Raw genomic sequence first — 26,478 nt, 5'->3', positions numbered from 1 at the left:
TGATATCATTAAGTTTACTCCGGGCTGAATAATGGATGGCTGTATCATTATATGGGGAAGTAATGGGACGAGACAAAGCACAGGTAGACAGCCCGCAGCAGGTGAGCACTATAATTAATGTTTGGCCTACTGGCACACACATATGTACAGATGCATTATAAAGATTCCCACACATATTGAGATATTTGTGTTACCCTGTTAGTGACCAATGTGCTGCAGGGAACCAATAACAGAATGTGTCTCTTGATTTAAAGCATTTTTAATTATCAGAGGCAGAATTCTTGTCTATTCTTGGTCATTAGTTTCTGGCTGCGAGTCATTTTATTATAAACACGTGTTCCCTCATTTTGCACAGCAGTTGGTTGCCACAATTTTTGTCGTAAATTAAGGGCCACAACTTTTTTAAATAAAATGACCCACTCTGCAGGTTTCAATTAGGTTCAAATGTCTTTCTTCTACTGGAAAATAGATAATTTGTCAATAATTGATATTAGATAATATTTCCTCCTGTCCGTTATAAAGTAAATCCGACAACAAATACATTTAGCTGAAGTTAGTCAAAAATAATAAGTCTTTAAAAAAAGTGTGTGGACTTTATATATACAGTCTATGGGAGAAACATGAATTTCATGAGCCATTTTAACCAACATTAGGTTTGCTATGTTAGCTTAAATAGATCATTTAAGCTACTACCCAAGAGTAACTATAGCTTTAACCATGTGTAGCATGTAGCACGTAGCATTTGGAAAAACATGAATTACATAACGACCCATTTTGACTAAAATGTGTTTTTGCTATGTTAGCTCGAACATTGGATCATTTAAGCTACTACCCAAGAGTGACTAGCATGTTGCATTTCTAGCATGTAGCAACTAGCATTTGGAAAAACATGAATTGCATTATGAGCCATTTTAACTAACATTAGGTTTTCCAATATAGTTCAAACTATCATAGATCATATAAGTACCTACTAAAGAGTAACTAGCAAGAGTGAAATGTGCTAAAAAAAAAATACTTTTGACTTGACTTAACAATGTGCAGTTCTGTATTGAGTGATTAGAAACAGGAAACAGTAACCATCCAAAGTGATTTATTGTTAAATGTGTAATGATTGACAGTGTTCCTGCCTGCACTCAATCTAATGTAATGTTACTGAAGGCAACGGAAAGCCTCGCTAGTGGCCACGACCTTGGCTGGACAACCTGGAAGTCACTTAATAGACTGCGTGTGGAACAGGGGAGGTGCAAAGCACTGATGAAAGTGTGGAACTACACCACAGAAGACACGTGCAGCTGTGGATCAGTGCAGACAATGTCCCACCTACTGGAATGTGCCGATGCCCCCCGGTGCAGTCCAGAAGACCTGGCAGAACCTACCCCATCAGCTGTGGCCTGTGCCCGATACTGGCAGAACGACATCTGAGATTGCTACGGACTCGAAGAAGACTGAAGGTTTAAAACTACAAAGATATACTAAAACAATTTCATGTATTGGTATGCTCATCAATGAAGGCACTGCACAAAGGTAATTTAAAGTAAAAAACACATTTCATTTACTTTACACTATTTTTTATAGCAGTGCAGCATAATGTACAGGTATATTACTTAATTAGGAAAACACAAAAACTGATCAGATGGTGGTGCTCCATGTTATCCTGAAAAGCTGATCCACTCGAACAGACAAGGCAGTAGCATCTAAAATCAGCTCCTGCAGACACAAGAACAAGAAAATACAGTATATGTAGTATGCATACGGGTGTTTACAGATATGGCCGGTATTAACTCAAATATCAAAACACATTACAAAGACAGAAACAAATAAATCTCTTGTCACAATGAATTAATCTTGTCTTTTTAACTTGCTGACAATGGCTGGCAGCTCCAAAAATCGCTGTACATTCTTAAATATACGTTTTTTTAAGATAAAGTGATCACATACTGGTGATCAAAATATTCAGTTTCTTGCCTGAAAGCTTTATTTCAAGTTATGACCTAATAACAGTTGGTTCAAAAGCTTAAAAACAAGTTTATTAGGCACGTAGACGTTGATAAAGCTGACGGGGCTATGCAAAGTAATAGCAATTACGCTTAAACCCGAAGTACCAACACGTAATACTGCAATGTTGAAGTTCCTATAGACCAATGTGGGAAAATACATGAATCCTATTTAATGTATGATATATAAACAGCATAGGACACCTGTGAAGTTAAACAACCCTGTGCTTGTACATATGATGTTATATTGCAAATGACAGTATAATAGGCCTGTATATATTCAGAACCAAACGTCCTGTGCCAGACAGAAATAGCTTTTCCCACCTCACTGTATTTAAATGACACAGTGCCAGCTGCTTACCGCTGCTTTCAAGTTGTTACCCTATCAGACAATACTTAAGGAGATGAATGGATTGTCTCGCACTGAAAAACCACTTATTACCATACTGTGTCATCCGCATTCCCTTCCTCTCTGCCCTTCCTCTTTCCCTCCGCCCATCTTTCTGGTTTATCTCTTTCTCTATTCCTCTCTCCATCTGTTTCTCGTGATGCATTGTTCCTCCCTCCACCACTTTGTCCTTCCTTCTCTCCTTTCTAAAGATGGACTGTCCTTTTGCTTTTCATTATTCTCCACTCATCCTTGCCTATCAAACACACACACCCACACCCACACACACACACACACACACACACCACACACACACACACACACACACACACACACACACACACACACACACACACACACACACACACACCGAAAATCCCTCTGTCATTCTGACTTTCTTCATCTGCAATTCCCGCCGTCTCTTCTTGCTTCTCCCTGTCCGTCGTCTCCGAGAACATTATAAATCAAAGTCTTCCAGGCTTTTTCACCTGCGATTATTTATGGACCTGCTGTAGCTATCATTTTCATGCTCCTGATAAGTGCATTGAGTACAGTACACAACCTCGACAGGAATATTTCATCAAAGGCCAAATGAGGAGAGGAAACACATGCCGTCTACTTAAACTCTTTCTGCTGTCTCATACTCGCACTCTTGACCTCCATATCAGCCATCCAAACATATTTACTGTTTCACTGTAGAGCCCTTTACCCTTCTTCAATCCTCTTCCACATGATACATATCTTCCCTTGAACCTATGATCTCCTCCTTTCTCATATTGCCTCTTTTCACCCTCTGTCTGAAACCAAAGCCCAGTCTGCTCTGATTGGTTAGACACTATGGGAGTTTCCTTTAAAGGTCCCCTATTATACTGTTTTCCATCAATATATTATAGGTCTCAGATATATACAAAACATGTCTCTGAAGTGTTTGGCTCCTAACACCAAGCAGATCATTGTAGCATCCCATAATCCCCTCTGTTTCAGCCCTGCTTCAAAAGTGCTGATTCTCTGTCTGTTACTTTAGATGAAAATAAGGAGCCACTCCCCACGCCCCTCTGATACCCCATTCACACCAACGGTGTTTCGGGGCCGGTTCGGTGCTGGTGCTTGAAAAGCACCGGGTTTTCCTGTTCACACCGCAGCGGAGCAGCCTCTAAGCTCCGGAATCCGGTTCGTTTCGAGCACCAAAAAGTTGTCCGTCTAGAAGCAAGAACCGCATACGTCACGCTTACGTCGGAGGGAGGCGAGATTAACCTGAGCTAACACTTAAGGCGAGTACGGCAAATAAAAGTTGTAACAAGCAGTAGTGCTGAGCAAAGTGACTAGAACGCAACCACACACTTGTTAAAAAAAAACACACTTTATAAAGTCAGGCAACACTAACCAGGCTTCGTGTGATTCTGTTTAGTTGTACCTTACTTTGACCATCCGTTCGCTGTTATTGATCATTGTGGAGAGCAGGCAGACGTTTTGTTTGTTATTATAGCAGCTATCGGATGGAATTAATCCATGGGCTGCACAGGTTGTCATGTCCGACTATCACAAGTAGAATCATAATGAAAAATACGTCGGTAAAAAGTGCCTGGAGAAAACGGCTTAGCAAGTAGTCAGTTTAGCTTCGGTCGCTATGCTAACATCACCCATGTTATACCAGAGAAACTTTCATAACAGCGTTGTGATGCCAAACAGCGTCAATTCAGACTGACACACATTCACTTAAGGGGAACTGGGGATATGTATCAGCTGCTTCTGTGACAGTCAGACAGTGAATACTTTAGAGCCGTGTGAGCTAACCCGGAGCTAACGGGAGAATAAACTCCCGTGGAAGAGCAGCAGCACTGCAGCGGTCGGTAAATGCCGCTGAAACACATTAATAAACAATGAACCACGGCACTCTGGAGAAAAGTATAAGGTTGGAGAAGTCGTTATTTAATTTAATCTGGCTTCGTATGATTAAAAGCAACGCAGTCCCCGGCCCGTTGTTGTTGTGAGGTGAGCTCCGGCGTTGGGGAGAAAATCAGCGACGTAAACTGTGACGTCATGACGCAGCAGCGGCAGCACCAGTCGGGCTCTGAGCGGTGTGAAAAGAGCCGGAGCTAAACCGAAGTACCGGTTCTGAACCTGAAAAGCTCTAGCACGGAGCTTGAACCGGAGTTGCGTTGGTGTGAAAGGGGTATGAGAGATATTTGGTTCAAAAGAACACAATGGTGCTCTAGGAGGAGATTCAGACGATAAGGGGGGGGGGGTTACCTTGGTTGGTGATTGGCTAATGGTTGCACAAGCCTAAACATTGTTAAGACATCATAAAGTGGCCAAAATCTGATCAGCTCATTTTCAGACAGGTTTTTATATAAATGGATCAGGACAAAAAGAGAGAGAATCTTTTCTCCTGAAACTTTCAGAATCTCTTTACACAGAGGGGACACATGTTGATGTAGACATGAACAAGTGGATTTTGCACAATAGGTCCCCTTTAATGTTAAGAAGTGACCACTACAAATCATATATATCGGACAGCTGAATCTTCACAATCCAGTAACAGGCCATACGGCTCGGCCCTTTGTAACACGATTCCTCCTGATTCTCTTATCACATTTATTTCCGCTGAACCATTGGAGCAGATGATGGAGCAAGCGAGAGGAAATGACAATCATTTTACATGAGCAGCTTTAAAATCGCTGTCCTGAGTCAAGCTCACAAAACAACAGTGTCAGGGGGGATGCCGAGTTGATTACAGCTATTAGATGACAGAGTGCGGCACAGCAGGGGTTGGGTTGTGAGCCTATGGTTTTTTTTTTTGTAGTGACAGTTTTTGACTGGCAGGGAAATGCTCAATCAACTAGAAGACTGGGGTGACTTGTGCGCATGTAATGAGCAAGGAGAATCACTGAACTATGCTATATTAATGCAGAAAGTGAACTATTAAATGCAATGACACTGATTGTATGCGTGTTAGACAGTGATTAATATGTTTATTTTGAGGAGAAAAGTAGCCGAGTGCATTTGAAGGATGCAATGGGATATGTGCACTTGAATACACATTAGCTTATTATTGTTTCATTACCATCTCATTTTCCTGTCGTTGCCAGTGGATTCCTCAGTTTTGTTTACGTTCAAATGAGCAGGGAATGAGACTTTGCAAAAATATGCTGTTCGAGAATGACTATAATTAATTAAATTGATTTAGGGAGGAGAGTCATCTTTGGAAAAATTGAAAAATGTTCTCTTTTTTTCTTCACAAAAAATGTATGTGACATTAAAGGGGCCCTATTATACACTTTGGGGTTTTCCCTGGCCTGTAGTGTGGTTTACAGGTTTTGGTGCATGTAAATGGTCTGCAAAGGCTAAAATCCTTTGCATACCATCTAAAAAAAAAGAAGCTAAAAGTTTCTACAATAACTTGCAATTCAATTCAAGTACAGATCGCTTGTACTGACCTGAGTGTCGAGGTTGTGCTGGATGGTCAGGGGCACTTCCTTGGCTTCGTACGTTATGCTCGCCTTCTTGATCTGAACAGCACCTGCGCCCCAAACTTTCACCACACCCAGGGTCACCTGGTCCACAGCGGCTGGGTCTTTATGGACAATTAGATTGAACAAGGAGTTCTGGTGGTAAAACACAAAGAGAGAGGATTATAATAATCACACACAAAAAATCCTGATTGATATTAAATAACATCTAACAGAAAATGCTCCAATTGAGTTTAATACGCACAGTTAAACTCACACACACACTTTTATGACATATAGGTTTACCAACTGAATTACAACAAGAACAATGAACCAAAAAAAGTGAAAACTGTCAGGCATATACAGTAGGTAGGTAGGCGTATGGATTCACAGGAAAGTACAGCTTACAAAGAATAAATGAAATGTGCTTTAACAACAAACACTATAAGCTCTTTTTACTGTTTTATGTACATGGTAATCCTGCTAGTAATCCCCATCTTTTATGTAACAGTAATCTAATAACGTGTTTTGTTATGTTTCTGTAAGGTAATACTGATTGTGTAATCTCTTTCACCCTCAAGCCTTATATACAATGTTCTCTGTCCTACACATCTTGGATGATCATTGCATTTTAATTTAGAATAAATACTGTTTTATCTGTATACCCTTTGAGGATCATAGCAAGGTCAGATACAGATTTTTTTCTTTTTTTAAAAAGGATCACAGGCTGAGCTAATTTGCTCCTCATTCATCCATGATTGTATATTAATGTTACTTCTGTCAGTTAATAGTAGAAGAGCTTTCTTGTGAAATCTAAATTGTAAAATGTCTCAAATGTCTCTAAAATGTTCTCATCCCTTTGAAGGTCCAGAACACACACACACACCCACACACACACACACACACACACACACACACACACACACACACACACACACCCACACACACACACACACCCACACACCCACACACACACACACACACACACACACACACACACACACACACACACACACACACACACACACACACACACACTAAAATAGTCATCCAAAATGGCATACGATCTACTAATCTGCCAGGCAGCACTGGCCTCATTGCCCAACTTATCCTCATCTTCTCACATCTGCCTGTTCACACATAACCCCCCCCTCCACACTCACACACATTCATGCACACACACACACACACAAAAACTCATACACACACACACTCTTTCCCTTTGGCTGTCAGACAGTGTGTCTGTTTTATCGCTGTGTGAAATTGCTTTGGAATGAGCCTGATGGTAGGCAGAGGACAGCCACAGATGTTTGGCCATGGTAGCTCTATGTGTGTTTGTGTAAACTCTAGATGTGTGTGTGTGTGTGTGTGTGTGTGTGTGTGTGTGTGTGTGATTTTGCATTTGCTCATTAATGTGTGCTTTTGCCTGCCTATGATGCAAATAAGGCTGAGCTAGTCCCATTAGTGCCAGCGATTAGGGGCTTTCTGTCATGAGTCAAAGTGTGCTAAATCTGTGGACACTTATACACAACTTATCACGTACAACACACACTCTTAAGGCTCTTATATGTGTTGCTGAGATGCAACACAATCATCTTACAAGTGTTGTAGCTCTTTCTCCATCTATTTCTAACTGATTTGTAAGAACACACATCAGATAAAAGTGCTTTACTCAAGGTGTGTTTGGTGACTTGGCGATAGTATTGCGTGGTACAATTTTGGTGCCCATTTTTACGGTGGCCGACAGGTGCAAACACGGTACAACAAACCAGAACATTTCCATTAGGACAAATGCGCTGCAGTTTCAAAAATGATGCAAATGAAAACACAAATGTGCCAAAACACATGCAAATGAAGACAACATATGCATAGCATTTAGAAAACATTTGGAAATGAGGTTTTTCCTAATAGATTTTTTCTGGGCCGTTGTCGGCCACCGTACATTTGGTTTTTAAATTGCACCGTCATTTTTGCAAAAGTAAGTACAGAGAACAATGATTGTGGGTCTTATCTGTATAATTGAACCCTTATTGTCCTTTTTTTTGACGATATACTTAACGGTATTCATCAAATGAGAGTTTGTAGATGGGGCAGATATCATTGTTAATGTAAAGATATGAACACACTGCTTCCATTACACTGGAAATCTTACTTTGATATGACTTTAGTCGAGAAAAACAAAGAAGAAAGGCGATCATAACAAATATAAGAAAGTTCTTTTTTTGTCAATTTAAAATTAGTTTTTGCCAAATGAAGCATAAAAACTGCTATTTGTGCCTGTGTTTGTTATAAGAGTCTGTTTGAGTAGGAACAATTCAAATGAAATGTAGGGCCAAAACAAGTACCAGATCTGCATAAAGACAACAACAGCTGCCCACTCCAACCAACTCAGCTCGAGCACGTTCATTTGGAGCCATGAAAATAAAACGCAGATGTGCGCACAACAAAAGCCCTGCACCTGAGGAAGATGAAACTGCAACTTCACTAGAGCTGATGGCTTGATGATTGCAAAACAAATAACTGAGGTTTTAGACTCCTACTTTTATATTCAGAACATTTCAGGATACACATCTTCAAATGGACTCTGCAACATCCATCCTACAGTATGTACTTTATGGTTCCATTTTCGTTGATTGTTAAAAGTGACAAGGCTGCTAAATTGTAGATCAGAAGCAAAGACGACAATGACATTGCATTGTTCCTCTCCACTACTTCACTAGTTTAGTTATAATAAAGCTATAGGAGCAACTGGTGTTTGGAAAGAAAAAGCTCATCACGCTCAGTGCAGCACTAACAAAGAAGCATGTGGGCATAGAGCAGGGTTAACGTATTTATCCGGAAGGAAGCTGCACATGGGTTCCCTCGACAAAAAAGCAATGGATAGGATTTTGGAAAATAGCTCGAAATAAGGTCTGTGGAAAACGAACCTGTTTGATGAATGCACGTTTTGTTCAGCCGGATAATATCCACATGTCTACCATACTTTTATAATTTTCGAATCATAAATCTAATCGCCAGAAGCAAAATGCTAACGTTATGCTATAAAGGAACTACAGCCGAGTACGGCAGGGTCGCTGCTTCAACGTCACGCCAACTTTAGATTGATATTAAAAAATACAGATTCAAAATGGTACAAGTTGAAGCGTTTGTTTGAACAGTTTGCAAGAGCGCAGGTACTTGCTTTCAAGCAGAACAGGGGCAAACAAACTTAGCGGGAGTGTTTACGTGTTCGGCGTAATGACGTACAACGTCCTCGACAACTTCTGTAGCCAATTGTTAACAACCATCATTTTTCAGACACGTAAACTCTTCAAGAATCACCAGTGGGGTCACTGATGTATTTAATGTCGTAGAACAAAACGTGATCCGTCTCTTGAATATGTGTCAACCACAGACCTTATTTCCAGCTATTTTCCAAAATCCTAAGGAGAAATCCCATTGACTCTGAGACGAGGGAACCCGTAGTGGTAAAATGCTGACTCACTTCCGGGTTTTAGGACTCGTCACTGCACCACTTTATAGTGAGTTATAATCTCTCAGAGATGGATTTTGATTGATATTATTGCAGATATGTTGCAAGCTAGCTAACATAGGTAACCAGTTCAACCAATTCAAATATACTGACAAAACACAATTATGAAACAGACTAACTCTGCCAACAGTGACAGTTGGCCAATCTTTATTTGCATGTGTTTTGGCCCATTTGTGTTTTTATATTTGCATCGCTTTTGAAACTCCAGTACATTTCTCCTGATGGAAATATGTTGGGCCGTTGTAGCGTATTTGCACGGTTCGGCCAGTATAACTAAAGCATGCGTTTGTCATTACTTTTTTTAAAACAGAAAAATAAGAGTTTTAAGGTGAGAAATGTTAGTCAGAAGGGGTAAAAGCTGAATTCAAATCACCACCTCAGACTTGGACATGAATCCTGTGCTAATGATTTCCAACAGTTAACCCTTGACATCCACCAACCGCAGCCCTGTTGCATGTTAAAGCGAGGGCTCATACTCCGTCTCGCTGCATTAATAGCATTAATAATAAGGGGGAAAAAAAGTGACGTGACATGTAGTTGACCCTTGAACTCACCGTTTCCGCAGTGAAGGAGGTCAGCATATATTTTCCGAGCTGGACTGTGTCTGAGGAGAGAAAGAAAAAGTGAATTACATACAGTACAGAGCAAAAGTGGAGACAATGGAGAAACAGAGAAAATAGGTGTGTGACTACGTGAATGGATATCAGGGGGATGAATTAATGAAGGACTATACTGTATTTTGACTGCAATTGTATTAATTATACTGACTGTAATTACTAGTTACCTTTTAGCCTTTTACATATACAGTTACATTTTTTTGCATCCAGATAACGTAATCGTGTTACTCCATTGCTCCCCAAGCCCAGTCAATGAATTGTTGAATTAATAAGAGAATTAAATTAGCTTAAAAAATTAATAAAAAAGTGCATGGTGAGTTATTACCGTAGAGTACTGACTCATTATTTAATTCCCAGAAAATTGGCTCATCATTAATTCAATGTATTACTAGCTGATTAAATGAGCAGAGAATGGAATTATGGTGGTAAAATAAAGGGTGACTAGCTATGCTGCTTAACTGTTTGAAAGGCTGAATAATTAAGTGTTTGCGTGCAGTGTTAGAAAAAGTATTCAGATTCCTTACTTGAATAGAAGTACAATACCTTGCGAGTATAAAAATAATCAATTACAAGTAAAGTACTGCATCGAGAATGGTACTTAAGTCAAAGTATTGAAGTACGATTACGAAAATGTACTTAAAGTGTTAGGAGTAAAAATACCCAATGCAAAACCTCAAAAAACCTGTAAATATTTGTTGAGCAATAGCAGCAAATCTTCACATTTAAAGCTGGAACTGTGAAATATTTTGAACACAAAATGTCTTAACATAATTGCTGCCAATACATTTTCTGTTAACCCAATCATGGTTTTAGTTACTTACTTATAATCTATACCAAATAATCATATTTTAAAGTTTTTCCTGTTGTGTATTTTGTGTAAAATATAAGAATGTATATATTCTTATTCTTGGCGTGAGGCGTGTGGTGCAGTGGATTGTGTGTTGGTGTTCGGATCAGGGGAGCACAGGTTCAAACCCCACTGCAGTCAGCATGTCGTTGTGTCCCTGAGACACTTCCCCCCAAATTGCTCCTGTGGGGATTGCCCACAGTATTGAGTATGTAAGTCACTTTGGATAAAAGCGTCTAACAAGTGACATGTAATGTAATGTATAAAGTAACTAGTAAATATATGTGTTAAATAGATGTAGTGGAGTAAAAACGACCAAATAGGCTGCCACAATGTAGTAGAGTATGAAATGAACATATTTGAGTAAAGTACAAGTTCCTCAAATGTGTACTCAAGTACATGATCAAATGTACTTAGTTACTTTCCATCAATGTTTGCATGAGTAAGTGAACTGGTTAAGGGAACGGATGACAAAGCTATCGGAGCTGAAGTGCAACAGGCAGAGCTGAAGAGAAGCAGATGATACAGGTGAGCTACAGCGAGAGGCTGAGCAAACAAGAGAGACGTAGGGAGGAAACAGTGCACACAGACAGGGAGACGCAGAGGAGAAGAGGAGCGAGGGAGCAGATCAAAGAGGAGGAGTGATGGAGAGCATATCTCCAGGCAGCGACACGGGGAATTACTTTAATAGTTTCTGTCACTCCCCTTCTCTGTCATCCTCCGTTCTCTCTCTATCTCTGCCTCTCTGCTTTGTCCCAACACAAACACGCCTATCACCGAGGAGAGCATCTTCTCACTGAGTCATTCAGTGTGTGTGTGTGTGTGTGTGTGTGTGTGTGTGTGTGTGTGGCCTAGCATTATTATACTTGTGGGGACCTACATCTGTTTACACATTCACGTGTGGGGACTCACCTCCCTTATGGGGACAAAAGGAAGTGATGTATACGTATGTGTGTGTGTGTGTGCACGTGTGTGTGTGTGTGTGTGTGCATGTGTGAACAAGTGAGAGAGAGAAGCAAGACTGTGTTGTTTTTCGGTGATAAGGGAAATGAATGAAATCAATTCATATTGAGGAAAAAGAACTCCATGTGCTTTCTCATACCGTTCATGACGTTAAGACATACTCAAGTGCATTTGAGTTCATTTACTGATATTCACAACTTATTCTTAAGATTAATCAATCAATCAATCAAAGATGAATATATTGAATTTCTTACGATTGGCATTTCAAAAACTAATCTAATTGATAAATCTCTGAAATAAAAATTAACTAATGTTTAGTCGTTAAATTCTGTGTCTGTGTCATTTGATAACATTTGATCCAAAATCATTTTTTGCTTAATTAAAAAGGGCTCAAAAGAGGCCAATGTATTATTATTAATGTATTCATCTATTATTAACATTTGCAGTGTGTGTGTTTTGAGTGAGTTTTAATTAGCTGCTGTTTAGTTTTTAACATTTTTAATATCGTACTGTGTCCAAATTGGCTCCTGATAACAAAGTAAATGTTAATGTGATCCTGGATAAGCTTGTTAAATGTCTCTTTTTTAATTATAATTATTACTTTATTTTGTGTTTATTATAGTTTTTCACAGTAGATACAAAAAGTGTTAACAAAAAAAAGTACTATAAAAATAAAATACTTCCACATAATATAGGGAAAAAAACAAAGAAAGAAATATAGAGACAAAAAAGTGGAAAAGGTGATAGAAAAGAGACAAAAAGAGGGGAGAAGAAAGTGTAATGTGCTTTTTTATCATTTCAAATTTCAAATTGTTCCATTGTTGTGGGTTGTGTTTGACCAAGCTGGTGTAAACAACTAATGGGAATTCACTGCAGAACTTAATTATAAGGTGAACACAATTTTAATAATCAGTCAATAAATAGACAAGAAAATAAAATGGCCTGCTAGTTGCTGTGTGTATGTAGGTGTGTGTGTGTGTGTGTGTGTGTGTGTGTGTGTGTGTGTGTGTGTGTGTGTGTGTGTGTTCCAGTGTGACCTTTCACTTACCTATTCCTTCTCCGTCGTCCCAGAAGAACGATCCTTGAGCGGTCCCGCTGTCGCTCAGGGCAACTATCAGTCCTAAAGGATTCCTCCGGCTGAAGCAGAATGGGTAGAGAGGGGTTGTAGCAAATTACATAAGTGCAACATCTATGTATACTCCCTGCTGCTGAGGACACACACATTAACATTCCTGCTGGCGGGATCCACCTGATCTCACCTCTGCCGGGGCATTCATCACCCTCTGACTGTCTCACTGCATCGTTCTTTAACAAACACTAACGATCACAGATGGCATTTAATTTGACTGGTGGAGAAACTATAAGAAGCAACTGCAATGCGTTCACATATGAACCTCTACGGGGGACGACAAGTGCAAACACGCTTCAACGGCCCCAAAACACGCTGCCCTTTATTCAACAATGCAAATAAAAATACATAAGCCTGCCATAAGACTATTAAACACCTGCACTTTTGAAACAACATCCATCTGGCTGCAACTTACAAAGTATGTATCTAATATATCATATTCCAATCACTTGTATACAGTATAGACTCTTATTGCACTATTTCACTATTTCACTATTTTTATTTTTTTATTTACTTGCACTATTTTTTCTGTTTTTCTGGTTTTATTGTGTTGCACTGTTGGAGGAGCCTGTGACCTGAGATGTTCATCGTCATCACTACACTGTAGCTATGTACGTATGACTAATAAAAGCCTTGAACCTTGAACAAACGAAACACTGAAAGAAGCTCAAAACACAACAGAAACAGGGACACTAAAAAGTGATGCACATGGTAAAGATGTTATTTCATATGTATGTGTTTTGTCACATTTGTGTTTTTTTTAAATTGCATTCAATGACAACGTTTCTCTTAATGTAGGTTTTTTGGGCCGTTGTTTTACACCTTCCCGTGGCTCCAAATCTCTCCGCAAACTAAACAGACAGGAAGTTGACCCTTAGCTGTGTGCTGTCATGATATATCAGCCGTGATGTGTGTGCAGTGCACTCACCTGTAAAGGGTGGTATTCTCTGGTTTCTGCCAAGGCAAGATGTATCCCCCTCTGATATGAAGGTTGATATGATCCAAGGGGGTAGGCATGCTAACCATTTTTCCGCGCACTCCAACATCTTTGGCCTGAAAATACATTAGGTAATTCATTTTGAGACATTTCATTCCTTTGTGGAAAATGTGTGTGCAAATAAAACACGAAGCATGCAATAACAAAAAAAAGGTGGCATATACATTTGAAACATTTCGGTAATTATTACACCCCTAAAGAATAATTTTGCAGTGTATTCAACTTTTCTCTAACAGCTTGCGCCTCTCTTTATGCTGAATGGACACGTTTAATGGAGGTAACCACTCCCCTGCACCATCCTGTGCCCCCATTTCAATCGTTGTTTTCTGAAGTTTAGTTGGGCTTTATGATGCTGGCTAACAGATGGGGAGTCCCCTAGCTAGAAACAGACGATTGGATGTTTGTTTTTGTCATCAAGGCGCCTTCTGCCGATATTGAGCTGCAATCTGCAATGATGTGGACCAACATGTCTAGTTAATATTGTCTTTTGGGTTTCTATTGAAGTTGTGGTTGAAGTCTCTTTTTCTGTCTTTTATTTGTAGACATAAAACACCTCATAGATGCAGGATATGATGCTCAGATGCACCTCCATATGCTATTCATTAGTATACACACTTAGAAGCCAGTCAGGTGAAACTAACTAAAAACTAACGAACACTAAAAGATTTAAAAAAACATAAACATGGGTAATGTAGATACAACCTGTAATGTGCAAAAATTGTTAATTGCTAAGACAACTGCTTGTTCTTACTTGTTTATATTGGTATGAAAAACTGTTAATCTGTGATATAGTAGATAGACTTCAATAATATGTTGTCTTTATTTTGAGTGAGTTATAGTTACATTTTGCCAAATTTAGAAGCGTAGAACAACCACAGCCGAGTGCTGCCACCATTTTGTGTCAACTAAACTGGGAAGCTACATGTAAACATATGATGGTGTATTCTGTTATCTTTTTATAGGATATATTAAAGCACTTACTGATGTTTAAGCTATTTCATTTTGAAAGTAATTTAAGAGAAAGTAAGCAGTCCCAGATAATTACTGTGATACTAGAATAAGGATTCTCTACGACAAGAAGCTTTCATGTTTCTTGTTCTTTGTAAATTGCTTCATTTTATTTATGCAAATTAAGAGATTGAAGTTATTGGTGAGGAAACACCACTCTCACTCTTTTGATTATTTCTCCCCATTTATCAGGAGACATCAACAAAGTCTTTGTCCTCCTAATTGTTTACTGGTTGTTACGGACTTGGACTCACCGTGTAGAAGTCATACCAGCGTGTGTTAGGAACATAGCCGTCCACATTAATGACTCCCTGTCAAAGACAAAGTAAGCAAAACAAAGATATTTATAATATAAAGTGATATAAGTCAAAGAAAGAAATGTGTGTGTATGTGTGTGTGTGATTACCTTATCAAGGGCAGGGGTGATAAGGAGGGCCGGTCCCCAGAGGAATTGCTTGTGTATGTCCCATGTGTTTCTATCATTCGCAAACCTGTGACACACCAGTAAACATAGCATGAGAGTGGACTAAAAAAACAAGTGTTCAAGAAGTCATTCAGAATTCAATGGTTTGAAGATGTAAGCCAAATATCCCTAACATCTCCTTTATAAGAGTCTAGAAATATGAATATGTTTTTTTTTCTCATACAGTTCTACACATTCACATCTGGTAGCTGCGAGGTTAAGCTAGTGTCGTCTATGGTTGGCCTCTAAACAGGCCTTGATCAAGCATTTCTTACTGGAAGCTGCTGTAGGAGGGAATATATATACTTATAATTTGTCATCCCTTCACAAGAAAAAAAAGTAAGTGAAAGTCACAATAATTAAATGTGCTATTTAGCTAGCAAATGTTGGCTATCTATATTTCTATTTAAAGTGGACCTATCATGCTATATTTGAATAATATAGTGTAGGACCATACCTATATAAGGCATATTTATACCTTTTTTTTTTTCAAAATACCAAACAGATCATGCATTTTAGCCATGCCTCATTTTGCTCAATTTGACATTTTTTAGCTCTGTTTGTGCAGGGGCAGATAAGGGCAGAACAGCACCATCTACTGGCCTGGCATATGTACTACAGCGTCTCCAGCGCTTTCGAACGGCAATGGCCGTGGCTGTCTCCTCCTGATTGGTGGAGTTGGCCCAATAGCCGTAGCGCCACTGTCCTGACGTCAGGACAGTGTTCAAATCTGGATCAGTTTTTATCAGATCCGTTGCAGCCCCTTTTTTAGAGATTTGGGTATGGAGGAAAATAGAGAGGGTTGTGTTTTCTGACACTTGGTGAGTTCCATGGAACACCGGGGACACATATTCATGTATAAAAGACGTACAAAAGTGCATTTTGCATGATAGGTCCCCTTTAAATCAAACTAAGGTATTATATCTGTCTAGTTAGTGAACAGGCTTACCTTTAGGTACCCATTTTTACAAGCTATCCAGCTAGCTTTTTCCAAATCCATGGCTTTCGTCAATTCAATTCAAATAGTTATTTAACACCCTATGGTATGACCTTGATATTTTTGGTGCGTTTTTTTACACAGACCGGACACCCTCATACAGCAAGCGGCCCCTTACAGCTCCAAACATCGCTGTAAATTCTCAAACATTACGTTTTTTAGATAAAGTAATAACAAAGTGGCAAAGACGCTTTTACCGTAAGTATCAAAAGATAATATGGCAATGTGGAAGCGAACTTGAGCTGGAAGAGCATAAGATGAACAAGGGAGTCTTTGTTGGTAACAACTACTGTAGTAAAAAAATGTGTTTTACATTAAAACAGTGGATCTGAAAACATGTTGGAGCACTTAAATGAAAGCTCTACTTAAATTGGTTTTTAGTCCAGTAGCCACCACATTTGATATTCTGCATACTAATGACAAGCTATGTAGTATAACATTTGTTTATCTTGCGAGCAGATCAGGAGAAAAAAAGATCCATCGTGGTAATAACTAAATGATCCGATTAAGTGATTACATGTAATGCTGGAGCCATGAAGTTAGCAGAAGAGATAAGACCCGTGTGTGAGTCCGTGCTTACTCGTGCAGGACTGGTCTGATTACTGTGCTTCCTTTGGTGTGAGCCTCGAACATCAGTGTGTACAGGTAGGGCAGCAGGGTGTAGCGGATGTTCAGGATGTCCCGGGAAACCTGGGCGAAATTGTCATCCCAAGCAACAGGATCTTGTCTCTGAGAGAAAAAGAAAATATATAAAAGTGGTGGTTACAGATAGCCAAAACCAATAGTGTGAGAGCTACTTATGCTAACTAATATTAATATTTCAGAAAAAGATGTTCATGTTGACATGATGGATCACATATTATTTCATATAAATGAATACCACCTTTTTTGTATAGTTTTGTGTAACTATATGTTATTCACAAGAAATTATTATGAAATTAAATGAATCTTAGGTTAGAGTAAATGAATACATCTTATTCGTTTTTAACACTTATGCTTCTGTGTTTTGGCTTTTGAAAGTGAAAACGTAACTCGAGGTAGTAACCCTTTCACTTAACCTCAAAAGCTTGCCTGACCTACGGTTATCAAGTAATGATTGTATAATCACAGTTCAGGGAAAGGTGTTTAGCGAGCGGTTAATTGGTAGCGCCCACTTGATTGTGAAATCTTTTTTACATTGTTCTCTGTATCTTTCACTTTAACAGATGATCCCCTTGACATATACAGTAGGCGGACATCCCGTTTATGTGGAATGAAAAAGCTAAAAAGTCAAAATACCAGCACAACATCCACTGACTGAGATTGTTTCAATAGATGTACATCTCAAACGCTGCGTATACGGTTCATTTCTCTCAGTTACACATACAGCGCTCTGCAGGAGAAACCCAGCGGAGTATGAACCTATTACTTTTACATTTGTCCGTGAAATAAATGTACATTTACACACAGCCTCGTTTTTCTCATCTTGACACTGTGTTACAAGACCTGACTATTTCCTGTTAGGATTTCATAACATAAAGCACTTTAAAACTTTACCAGGCATGACGAAGGACTGACGGGAACACTTGGGGGTTTGTATCAATCTAGAAATACTCCAACTACTGATTGGCACAAACTATTCTGCCCCGCAATGTTCTGATTTTCACTTCATTTTTAATTGGTAACAAGAGCAACGTCCCCTTAAGAGACAAGGACAGAACATAGTGAACACGGTGTACAGATATGGGCCAATCTAAATGTTTTAGCTCATTTTTCTGTGTGGTGAGATGTGCGCTGTATATCTTAACCTATAATTCAATGTTATTATGAATGTTGAAGTAAAAAGTACAATGATTATTTAGTAGCATAAAATGGAAACACAAAATTAGACCTAAGTACAGTCGTTGAGTAAATATGAACACACACACACACACACACACACACACACACACACACACACACTCACACACACACACACACACACACACACACACACACACACACACACACACACACACGAAGCGTGTCATCACCATATGCTTCTCCCTATGATTCAGTGTGTGGAGTGTGTACTGCATATGACTGTGTGTGTATGTCGGGCTTCTCTCCGAGTGTTATGAAGTGTGAATCAGTCTCCTTCCTTTCAATTTAAAGAACATAATCAAGGCGTTATCATATTAAAAATCATCACAGAGGGCAATATATATGACAGACATTTTCTTCCCAGCTGTAATTTAGCTGGGTCAGATGTGATAACAGTTACTAAGTCAAGGTCTCACAGCACACGGTTGAATACAGAACATTTTCATTATCATATGACCTCTGGAGTTTACCAGATTATCATTTAATTTCTGAGGAAATGTACAAGACCGTAATTATCTGGAATTATTCTACCTGTCTCCTTTTTTCGGTAACTCTTCTTTCACGCCTTACAATCAGATGCGTTCTCTACAAGTAATTACCCTGGCAAGTTGTGAGTGTGTGTGAGAGTAAGAGAACCAGCTGAATGTGGGCTGGCAGGTTTGGGTATTTTTTAAGCTAAAGACACTACTTTCTTTTTTCCTCAATTCCAATTATCTTTGTCAATGTGTGTCATGTGTTGCGAGTAGATGTGCAATGCCCTGTGGGAAGTAGGAAGGAAGGAATGGAGGGTAGCTTTTAATTAGCCTGGTGAGCTAGTAATCAGTACTGGAAGAGAAAAAGTAAAACTTGGTAATAGGAAGTTCTTAAAGTCCCAAAGTATTCAGAGACTGACTAACTCTGACCGTAAATATGTAGGCTATATAAAACAATAAATATACTGTGTATGTTTGACCAATCACAACAGAGCCAGGCAGCTAACCAATCAGCTACTCAGTAATATGTATCTAATATCTAATATATATCATTCCAATAACTTGTATATAGACTCGTACTGCACTATTCCACATGCTCACTTTTTTTTATAACTATTTTTCTTTTTGTATTGCTCTTGCTATCTGTATTGTTATTATGTTGCATTGTTGGAGAAGCCTGTGACATAAGATTTTCAACAACATAATTACTCTGTAGCTATGTCAGTTTGACAATAAAGACCCTTGAACCCTTGAACCCTTGAACCTTGAGAGCAGACTGGGCTCTGGTTTCAGACAGAGGGTGAAAAGAGGTGCTGCAGCACAGGCAGTATGAGAAAAATAAAGAGCTTTTTGAACATTAAAGCATGGAGACATGTCACAGGAGACAATGAATACAAATATGAACCTGAAAATGAGCATAATATGTCCTCTTTTAAGACAAATTAAACACCATGGTATCTGAACCGTTTCAAAGAATAATTTGAAGAAATGAACGTGAACTACTTTTTTTGGGACCGTGAACTTCGTTGAAGATTAAAATGTACATTTTAAGGGCACAGTTTGTTCTAACCTACATAACTTTTAAGAATAGTTTGTCATTTCAAGCGTATATGTCGATGAAACGCTACAGCTTTTCCTCACTGTAATACTTCTGTCAGAGGTAAGATCACTAACAGAATAACCTCTCAACGCTAGATTTTTACTTTTTAACGTTCAGTCGCACAAATGGTGCAGGAGGTGACAGTTATCCCGGTGTCTGTCAGGCCCTGAAGGTAGACTTTTCATCTGTGGAGAACCAGAGACGGGATTGATGCAGAGATGAGAGCAGGAAGTGCTGAAGAGCGAGAATCAGACAGAGGATCCGTCTTATGAATTCACCTAATTTATGGCCACATTGATAGCGGCTAAAGGCCTTGTGACACACACTCATTGTAGCAAGATCGGCATGTGTGTGTGTGCTAGCGTTCTCACATGCACAGCTTCAATGAAGAATTAGGTTATCTGGCAGTGTCAACCCTTCTCATCTTTTCCTCGGTCTTTCTCTCCATTTATCTGTCTGAAATCTACTCCCCAGCCTTTCTCAGAGACCTGTTGAGTTTAGCTTGTGCATTGCAAAGCACCCATTATAGAAATATTTAAATAAACTCGTCTCTTTAGGTGAATAACAATGAGCATTACTCGGATATGCTGCGCCAACCATCGGCGGCAAATATAGATCTTTAATTAATTTTGCATTGTTCTGGACACTGCAGCGTATTGCTGGTGCAGGGGAAATTAACTCAAGGTCAACACCGAGAGTTGTCCGAGGGCAAAGAGACAGTCGGCGTGTTGGAGCTCTGGGAATGACTCTGCAAAAAACTCTCTGCCTCTCTGCGCTGTCTCTGACCTTGGGTACCCTCTGCTCTGGTCTGTGGCATTAATACTTTGTTGTCAAACGCCTTGTTAAGCAGACGTGAGGTTATAGTCACTAGCTGTCTGATGATTGGAGATTTTATGTGGCGGACTAGAAAAAAAGCAGTTTTTACAATAGACTATTTAAATAGCTGACCTTGATTCACTCAGTCCTGGTGTGTGTGTACTCTTCCTCCCTCACATCCTTTTTCTCACTTCGCAGGTGTTTCAAAATGGTTTATCCAGCCTTGTCTCCGATGGCAAACCCTTCTTATCACTTTTTGGTCTCATAGCCTCTGATCTTGTCCTCCCTCCAAATTCCGTTATCTCTATTTGCTTGCCTCTGTTCTTCTCTACTATTTGATATAAATACCCGTATTGTTCCCCCTCCAATTCTCTCCCTATCCCTCTTACTTCTTGTCATTTTGTACCGCCCTCTCCTGCCATGTGTGTGTTTTTTTTATCTGTCAATTTTCTCCATGTTTAAACACCCATTTGCAAGCCATTATTCATTTGATTTGAATCACGGTGGTGTACGTATGTGTGGATTGGAGGTTAGGTGGTGTGCAGTGGTGCCCAGATCACCTTGAGAATTCAATTATATCCCCACTCCATGGTGTTGAAAAGCACACACACACACACACACACACACACACACACACACACACACACACACACACACACACACACACACGTCTGTATTGCAGACTCCAGTGCAGAGAAAGTTCGCCCGGTGGGATCGATCTCCGGACGGGCGTTATTGGATTTCTCAGATGTGTTCCAACGCTCCTAAAGGTCACCGCTAGAATGAATGCCACAGACACTACACCACCAAACAGGTCTATCTTTGTCTGTGTTTGTGTATGTCAGAGAGATAACAAGAGAGAGAAAGCTAGAGAAAGCAACATTTTTTTTAAACATGATAAGAACATGCTCGCTGAACCATCTCTTGAGTTACTGATCCACAGCTTGGTTTCAATTGAAGCTGTACCTTATATGTTATGCTCATTTTCAGGTTTCATATTTATGTGTTACGCCTCTATCGTGACATGTTTATATACTCCAATTCCCAGCAATAGATTAAACAAGAAATGAACACTGGTTCAAGTACGCATTTAGCATGAAAAAGCTAACGCAAACAAGAGCAGACATCTATGTTCCTATCCCAGTATATCTCATACGAGTGCTTTTTTTCAAGTTTTGAACTCACTCACAATCCAACCCTTGCCGTTGTGGTTACGTGAGTACGGATAGAAGGCACCCAGCTGCATCCAGCGAAGACACATCTCATACTCCCCGTCATTGAAGAACCCACATATGTCTGCCCCAGTCTGAAAAACAGGGACAAAATGTCAGTACGAGTGTGTAAAAGGTGACACAGATGGTCAGAGAGATGGACACCAGGGTGCATGTGGGTCTATGAAGAGCAATCTCCAACCAGAGCATACTTTGGTTGCAAGCATCATGTTTCTGACGTGTCCTTGACTAAGACACCGCGAGAGTGAGCGATGTTGTCTATCTGACCCTGTGGCTGCATTGGCTCGGGGCACGCAAATGATTTACCATATAGGGATCGATGAGGTGTCAGATTTTAATTATTATTAGGTGTGCTGAGGAGACGTCAGAAGGACAACATGTCAGGGAGAGACAAACACAAAGAGACAGCGGGGAAAACAAGCAAAGTCAGAGCAAGCCAGGACACCATGGAAAATATAACTTTTTATATAAGTTGTATTAGGCCTCTTAGTTTGGGGGAGGGGGGTAATGACATGCTTCACGTTGTATCCCCAGATGTCCTTTGATCAAAGGGTGTAGCAAACAAAACAACATCACTCAGGCTGCTGTAATCTACTTAGGGAGGACAAGGTCACATCAATAAGATTATGTCTTGTCAAAACCGAGATCAGATGATACTTACATAAGAGATTCCAAACAGACTGAACTCCATCATGCCTGTAGATCAAAGGAAAAGGGGATACATGTCAGGTTAAAGAGTGCTTTTTCTTCGCCAAGGTTGCATATGTGAATGAATCACCTTACCAGAAGTGAACAAAACCTTAATATTGTTGATCACTGTTGATTTGTTAAAATTATGAGAATCAAGTTTTATCCAATATTTACAGTATTTGTACCTATAATAGATTTGAAAAGCTGGTCCCAGCTCGAATAGTTGTCTCCAAGCCAATGTCCGGCCCATTTTCCACTGGAAGGGTAAGTCGACCTGGTCACCACAACACCTCTTTTACCTGTCACTTGCTGCACTGCACTGCAATGAGAGGAGAAACTCAGTGATTTAAATGTTAAAAGAACGGCATTTATACACATTTATATAGCTCTTTTGTAGTCTTTAAAACATTTAAAAGCTCTTTTACAAATACAAGTCGGCATTTATCCATTCAAACACATTCATACAGAGGTAGAAACGTGCCATACAAAGTGCACCTGCTCAAGGAAACTTACATTCACACATGGTGGCCATGAACAATAATTGGAGAAACTTTGGGTTAAGTATCTTTGCCAAATATACGGCAAGGGCTGGGGATTGAACCAGCAACCTTCAGATTGGTGGACACTTTGGAGGTGAACGTTTTTTGTCCCCTTTCAATGAAGTTCATTGTTAAATGAAATCAGCCAATTAATTGGAATTGTTGAATTCAGCACAGTACTAATAATGATACGATATTCTTAACCGTTGTACATTACAATTAGCTCATCCATCATCTGTGTTGGTTTATATGGACATTTTCACTTTTGCACAATAATATGTGTAATCTGCCCAGATAAATGTACTGTTGAATAAAAATAAATGTTCACTTACTCATAGGTGGGTTTGGTGTGGGACCAGCCATACAGATTGTGGACGTCATAGTGAAGGACTCTTTTTCCATCGCTGAGTATCTGCTCGCTGTTCATGCACAGAGTCTTGTGGTTCAAACCACGATGTTTAGACTCCAGAGCTTTTGGAGACAAAACATATAGCTAAATACATAGAACCCTTTAAAGGCATGCTCATATTGTCATTTTAGTACATTCATTTAATCAAACATGAGGGAAATACATATAATTTTGAGTGTCTTACGTGGCATATATGGAGGGTTCTCTAGGAGTGGGTTACCAAGACAGTTCTCTCCAACTGTACCGTGGACAAAACTGGCGGGCTCATTCATGTCCTAAAGATGAACAGAGACAATGAAATCAGGCAGAAATGATAGAGGTGATAACTCCACTTTATTAGTATGTCTTCTTTCAGGTCACTCACAATCCAGAGGCCGTCAAATTTTACATTTCCATAGAAATCCTGGATTTCTTGTAGCCACCACGCTGCGGTTGTGTTGCGGAAGAAGTCAGGGAATGTAGTATTTGCTCTGTAAAGCTGGAAATGGAACAGTTGAATGATCAGGAAATACAATGCTGAGTACCCTCAAAGATCTCATGCATGTTTATAAATACTCTGAGCTTGGAAGTGATGTATGTTAGTGGGTTGAATATGGAATACATTGTACCTCTACTTGGGTATCCCAGTCCAGAGATTCATCTACTGTGACATTGGGTCTATCTGGCCACACCTACAAACAGGACACAGTACACCATCACACTCAAAAACATCACAAAGTCTGTTGGTTTTTCTCTTTTTCAATACAAGCTTACATATTTGTCCACTTATTTGTTGGGCCATCATTTTCCTCTTACCTTCCCCCACACAATTTCATCACTGATGCTTTTGGGATATTTGATGAAGACATCCTGTGCTAGACCTCTGTCGAAAGCAGGGTAGTTGCCTCGAGGCTCATTGCCTGAGATGGCTGGATCCTGGAAAGAAACACAAAGCTATTAATATATTTAGAAAAAGAGAGTCTCCTATGATTGTCATTTAAAACTCAGCTTTTTTTTCTATGATACGCCTTAGCATATTGGTTGAAAATAAAAAATGGAAATAGGAGATTCTCATGAATTCCTCTTTAATCTTAATCATTGCACACACATTGACATTTATTACATTACCAGAATGAAGATGAACCTCATGCCTTCATCCCTCATCGTGTTCACCAGGTCAGGCAGTCCTTGAAACTCTGAGTCCAGAACAAAGTCCAGCTGACGCTCCATGTAGTCAATGTCTGCATACTGCACATCCTGCAACAGGTACCAGAAAAAAGCTCATTGTGACAGTTGTTTTATTAATGAATATCAGAACTGATATCAAAACAACACAAGACGGTTTAAGGAACAATTGGTTCCTGTATTCAATTGATATCTTTTATATTTGGTGCATATCAGCATGAACATATTCCACTGAAAAAAACATCTTTAGCTCCGGGAATAGCTGGTACACTATCTGAATGCAATTACAGTTGGAATAAATGAAATTACAAGCTACATTTAATTAAAATCAATCGTCATTAGGTCAGAGAAATTCAATGTGCGTCAAATGCTGGAATTCCTAAACAGACATGGCTTCAAGGACTTTTGCCCAGGAGATATATACGCGTTATTTATGTTAATATGTACGCCGTGGATGTATATTAAAGGGGACCTATCATGCAAAATGCACTTTTGTACGTCTTTTATACATGAATATGTGTCCCCGGTGTTCCAGGGAACTCACTGTTTGGTATTTTGAAAAAAAAAAAGTATAAATATGCCTTATATAGGTATGGTCCTACACTATATTATTCAAATATAGCATGATAGGTCCACTTTAAGAGAACTTGCAGGCCCAAAGACAGAAGAAAATAAACGTAATGTGTGTGAATGTGAGAATGTCAGAATAAATGCAGGATTTTAAAACTAACTCTGTGTGTGCGAATCTGGTGGTCATCTCTGAGCGACACGCACAGAAGAGGAGATATGGAAGAGCTTAAATATTTTTACACTACAATTCCTTTTTAATCTTAACAAAATAAACAACCGTGTTCGTGGTAATGTTACATGCTGACTTTTTTTCAATGCTTGACACATGTTCTTTGTAAATGAGTGGCCAAAGAACCCTGAACCCCCCCACAGAGGTGCAGGTAGCCTGAATGTTTATGTTGTTACTGCTATCTGCTGGTCCGAAAAGGCAGACCTGGTGGGATGCTAAATATATAAAATGTGAATATTTGTCTGCAACTATGTTGTTTTCAGGTCAGTGATATTTCCAATTCCATACTCATGTGCCCCGCCCCACCGATTTTTCATACCCAAGGCCCCCCCTCGGGAATCAAAAGCCACCCACCGATTTAGTGCTACTGTCGGGTCTTTTCCTACATAACATTTAAATCTGTCTTGACTTACTGTATAGGAGGTTTTATTTGCTTCTGACTCTTATTTTTTTTACAGTGAGAGCAAAACCTTTATAGGCTTTGATTGCCTCTGTATCACTGGCTGTTTAGGGTTGGTTGCTTGCTTGCTTTCATTCGAGTTAATGATACAGGATTCTTTTTGGCTGGCGTCAGCTCCTTGCCGATTAGCTTTGTGAAAGCCTATTCAGGGAATCTCTTGATAATCAATTGATTTAGATCCTTGCCTATTCCCATGTTGGACATACAGTATGGACCTGGCCAAACCCAGTGCTCTCACAGATACTTATGAAGTTATTTGTATGTGAACCCCATATGTCACTGTCAGAAAGAATTGTTGGTTCTGCTACAAACTGGAAATGTCTACAGGCAGGGCAACCTATAATAGGATGGATTTAAAATGAAATTAGAGATCATATTTCATTAAGTTAAACCGGAGGTACCCAATGTATTCCATGAATTTAATTGCTTCATCTTTATAACTTATTTTATAAAGATATTTATAACTTATTTTATGTTATTTAGTTATGTTTCACATACAGTGAATCCTATTGTAAAAAGATACTGTGTTGGATTTAGCCCAGACTTTCCCACTAAATGCCTTCATTATTTA

At 39.4% G+C, this 26,478-nt stretch overlaps 1 protein-coding gene across 2 annotated transcripts in view; it reads right to left on the bottom strand.

Moving 5' to 3' along the window:
• Positions 1-1,073: 1,073 nt before the first annotated feature.
• Positions 1,074-26,478, bottom strand: part of si (sucrase-isomaltase (alpha-glucosidase)) — a 90,640-nt gene continuing 65,235 nt past the window's right edge. For both annotated transcript variants that reach the window (XM_034114563.1, XM_034114562.1), the window contains exons 32-48: positions 24,592-24,720; positions 24,280-24,399; positions 24,093-24,155; positions 23,849-23,962; positions 23,669-23,759; positions 23,408-23,546; positions 22,722-22,855; positions 22,508-22,542; positions 21,804-21,920; positions 16,965-17,113; positions 15,331-15,415; positions 15,179-15,235; positions 13,848-13,972; positions 12,839-12,927; positions 9,918-9,967; positions 5,820-5,987; positions 1,074-1,707 (exon numbers count right to left, since the gene is read on the bottom strand). In XM_034114563.1, coding sequence (XP_033970454.1) covers positions 1,630-1,707; positions 5,820-5,987; positions 9,918-9,967; positions 12,839-12,927; positions 13,848-13,972; positions 15,179-15,235; positions 15,331-15,415; positions 16,965-17,113; positions 21,804-21,920; positions 22,508-22,542; positions 22,722-22,855; positions 23,408-23,546; positions 23,669-23,759; positions 23,849-23,962; positions 24,093-24,155; positions 24,280-24,399; positions 24,592-24,720 — 1,743 coding nt within the window. In that variant the 3' untranslated portion in view covers positions 1,074-1,629. The remainder of the gene's footprint in view (positions 1,708-5,819; positions 5,988-9,917; positions 9,968-12,838; positions 12,928-13,847; positions 13,973-15,178; positions 15,236-15,330; positions 15,416-16,964; positions 17,114-21,803; positions 21,921-22,507; positions 22,543-22,721; positions 22,856-23,407; positions 23,547-23,668; positions 23,760-23,848; positions 23,963-24,092; positions 24,156-24,279; positions 24,400-24,591; positions 24,721-26,478) is intronic.

Source organism: Trematomus bernacchii, unplaced genomic scaffold (genome assembly GCF_902827165.1).
Source record: "Trematomus bernacchii unplaced genomic scaffold, fTreBer1.1, whole genome shotgun sequence".
NCBI lineage: Eukaryota > Metazoa > Chordata > Actinopteri > Perciformes > Nototheniidae > Trematomus > Trematomus bernacchii.
The sequence above is the reverse complement of the archived record's forward strand: the minus strand, read 5'-3'. Positions and strand labels throughout refer to the sequence as shown.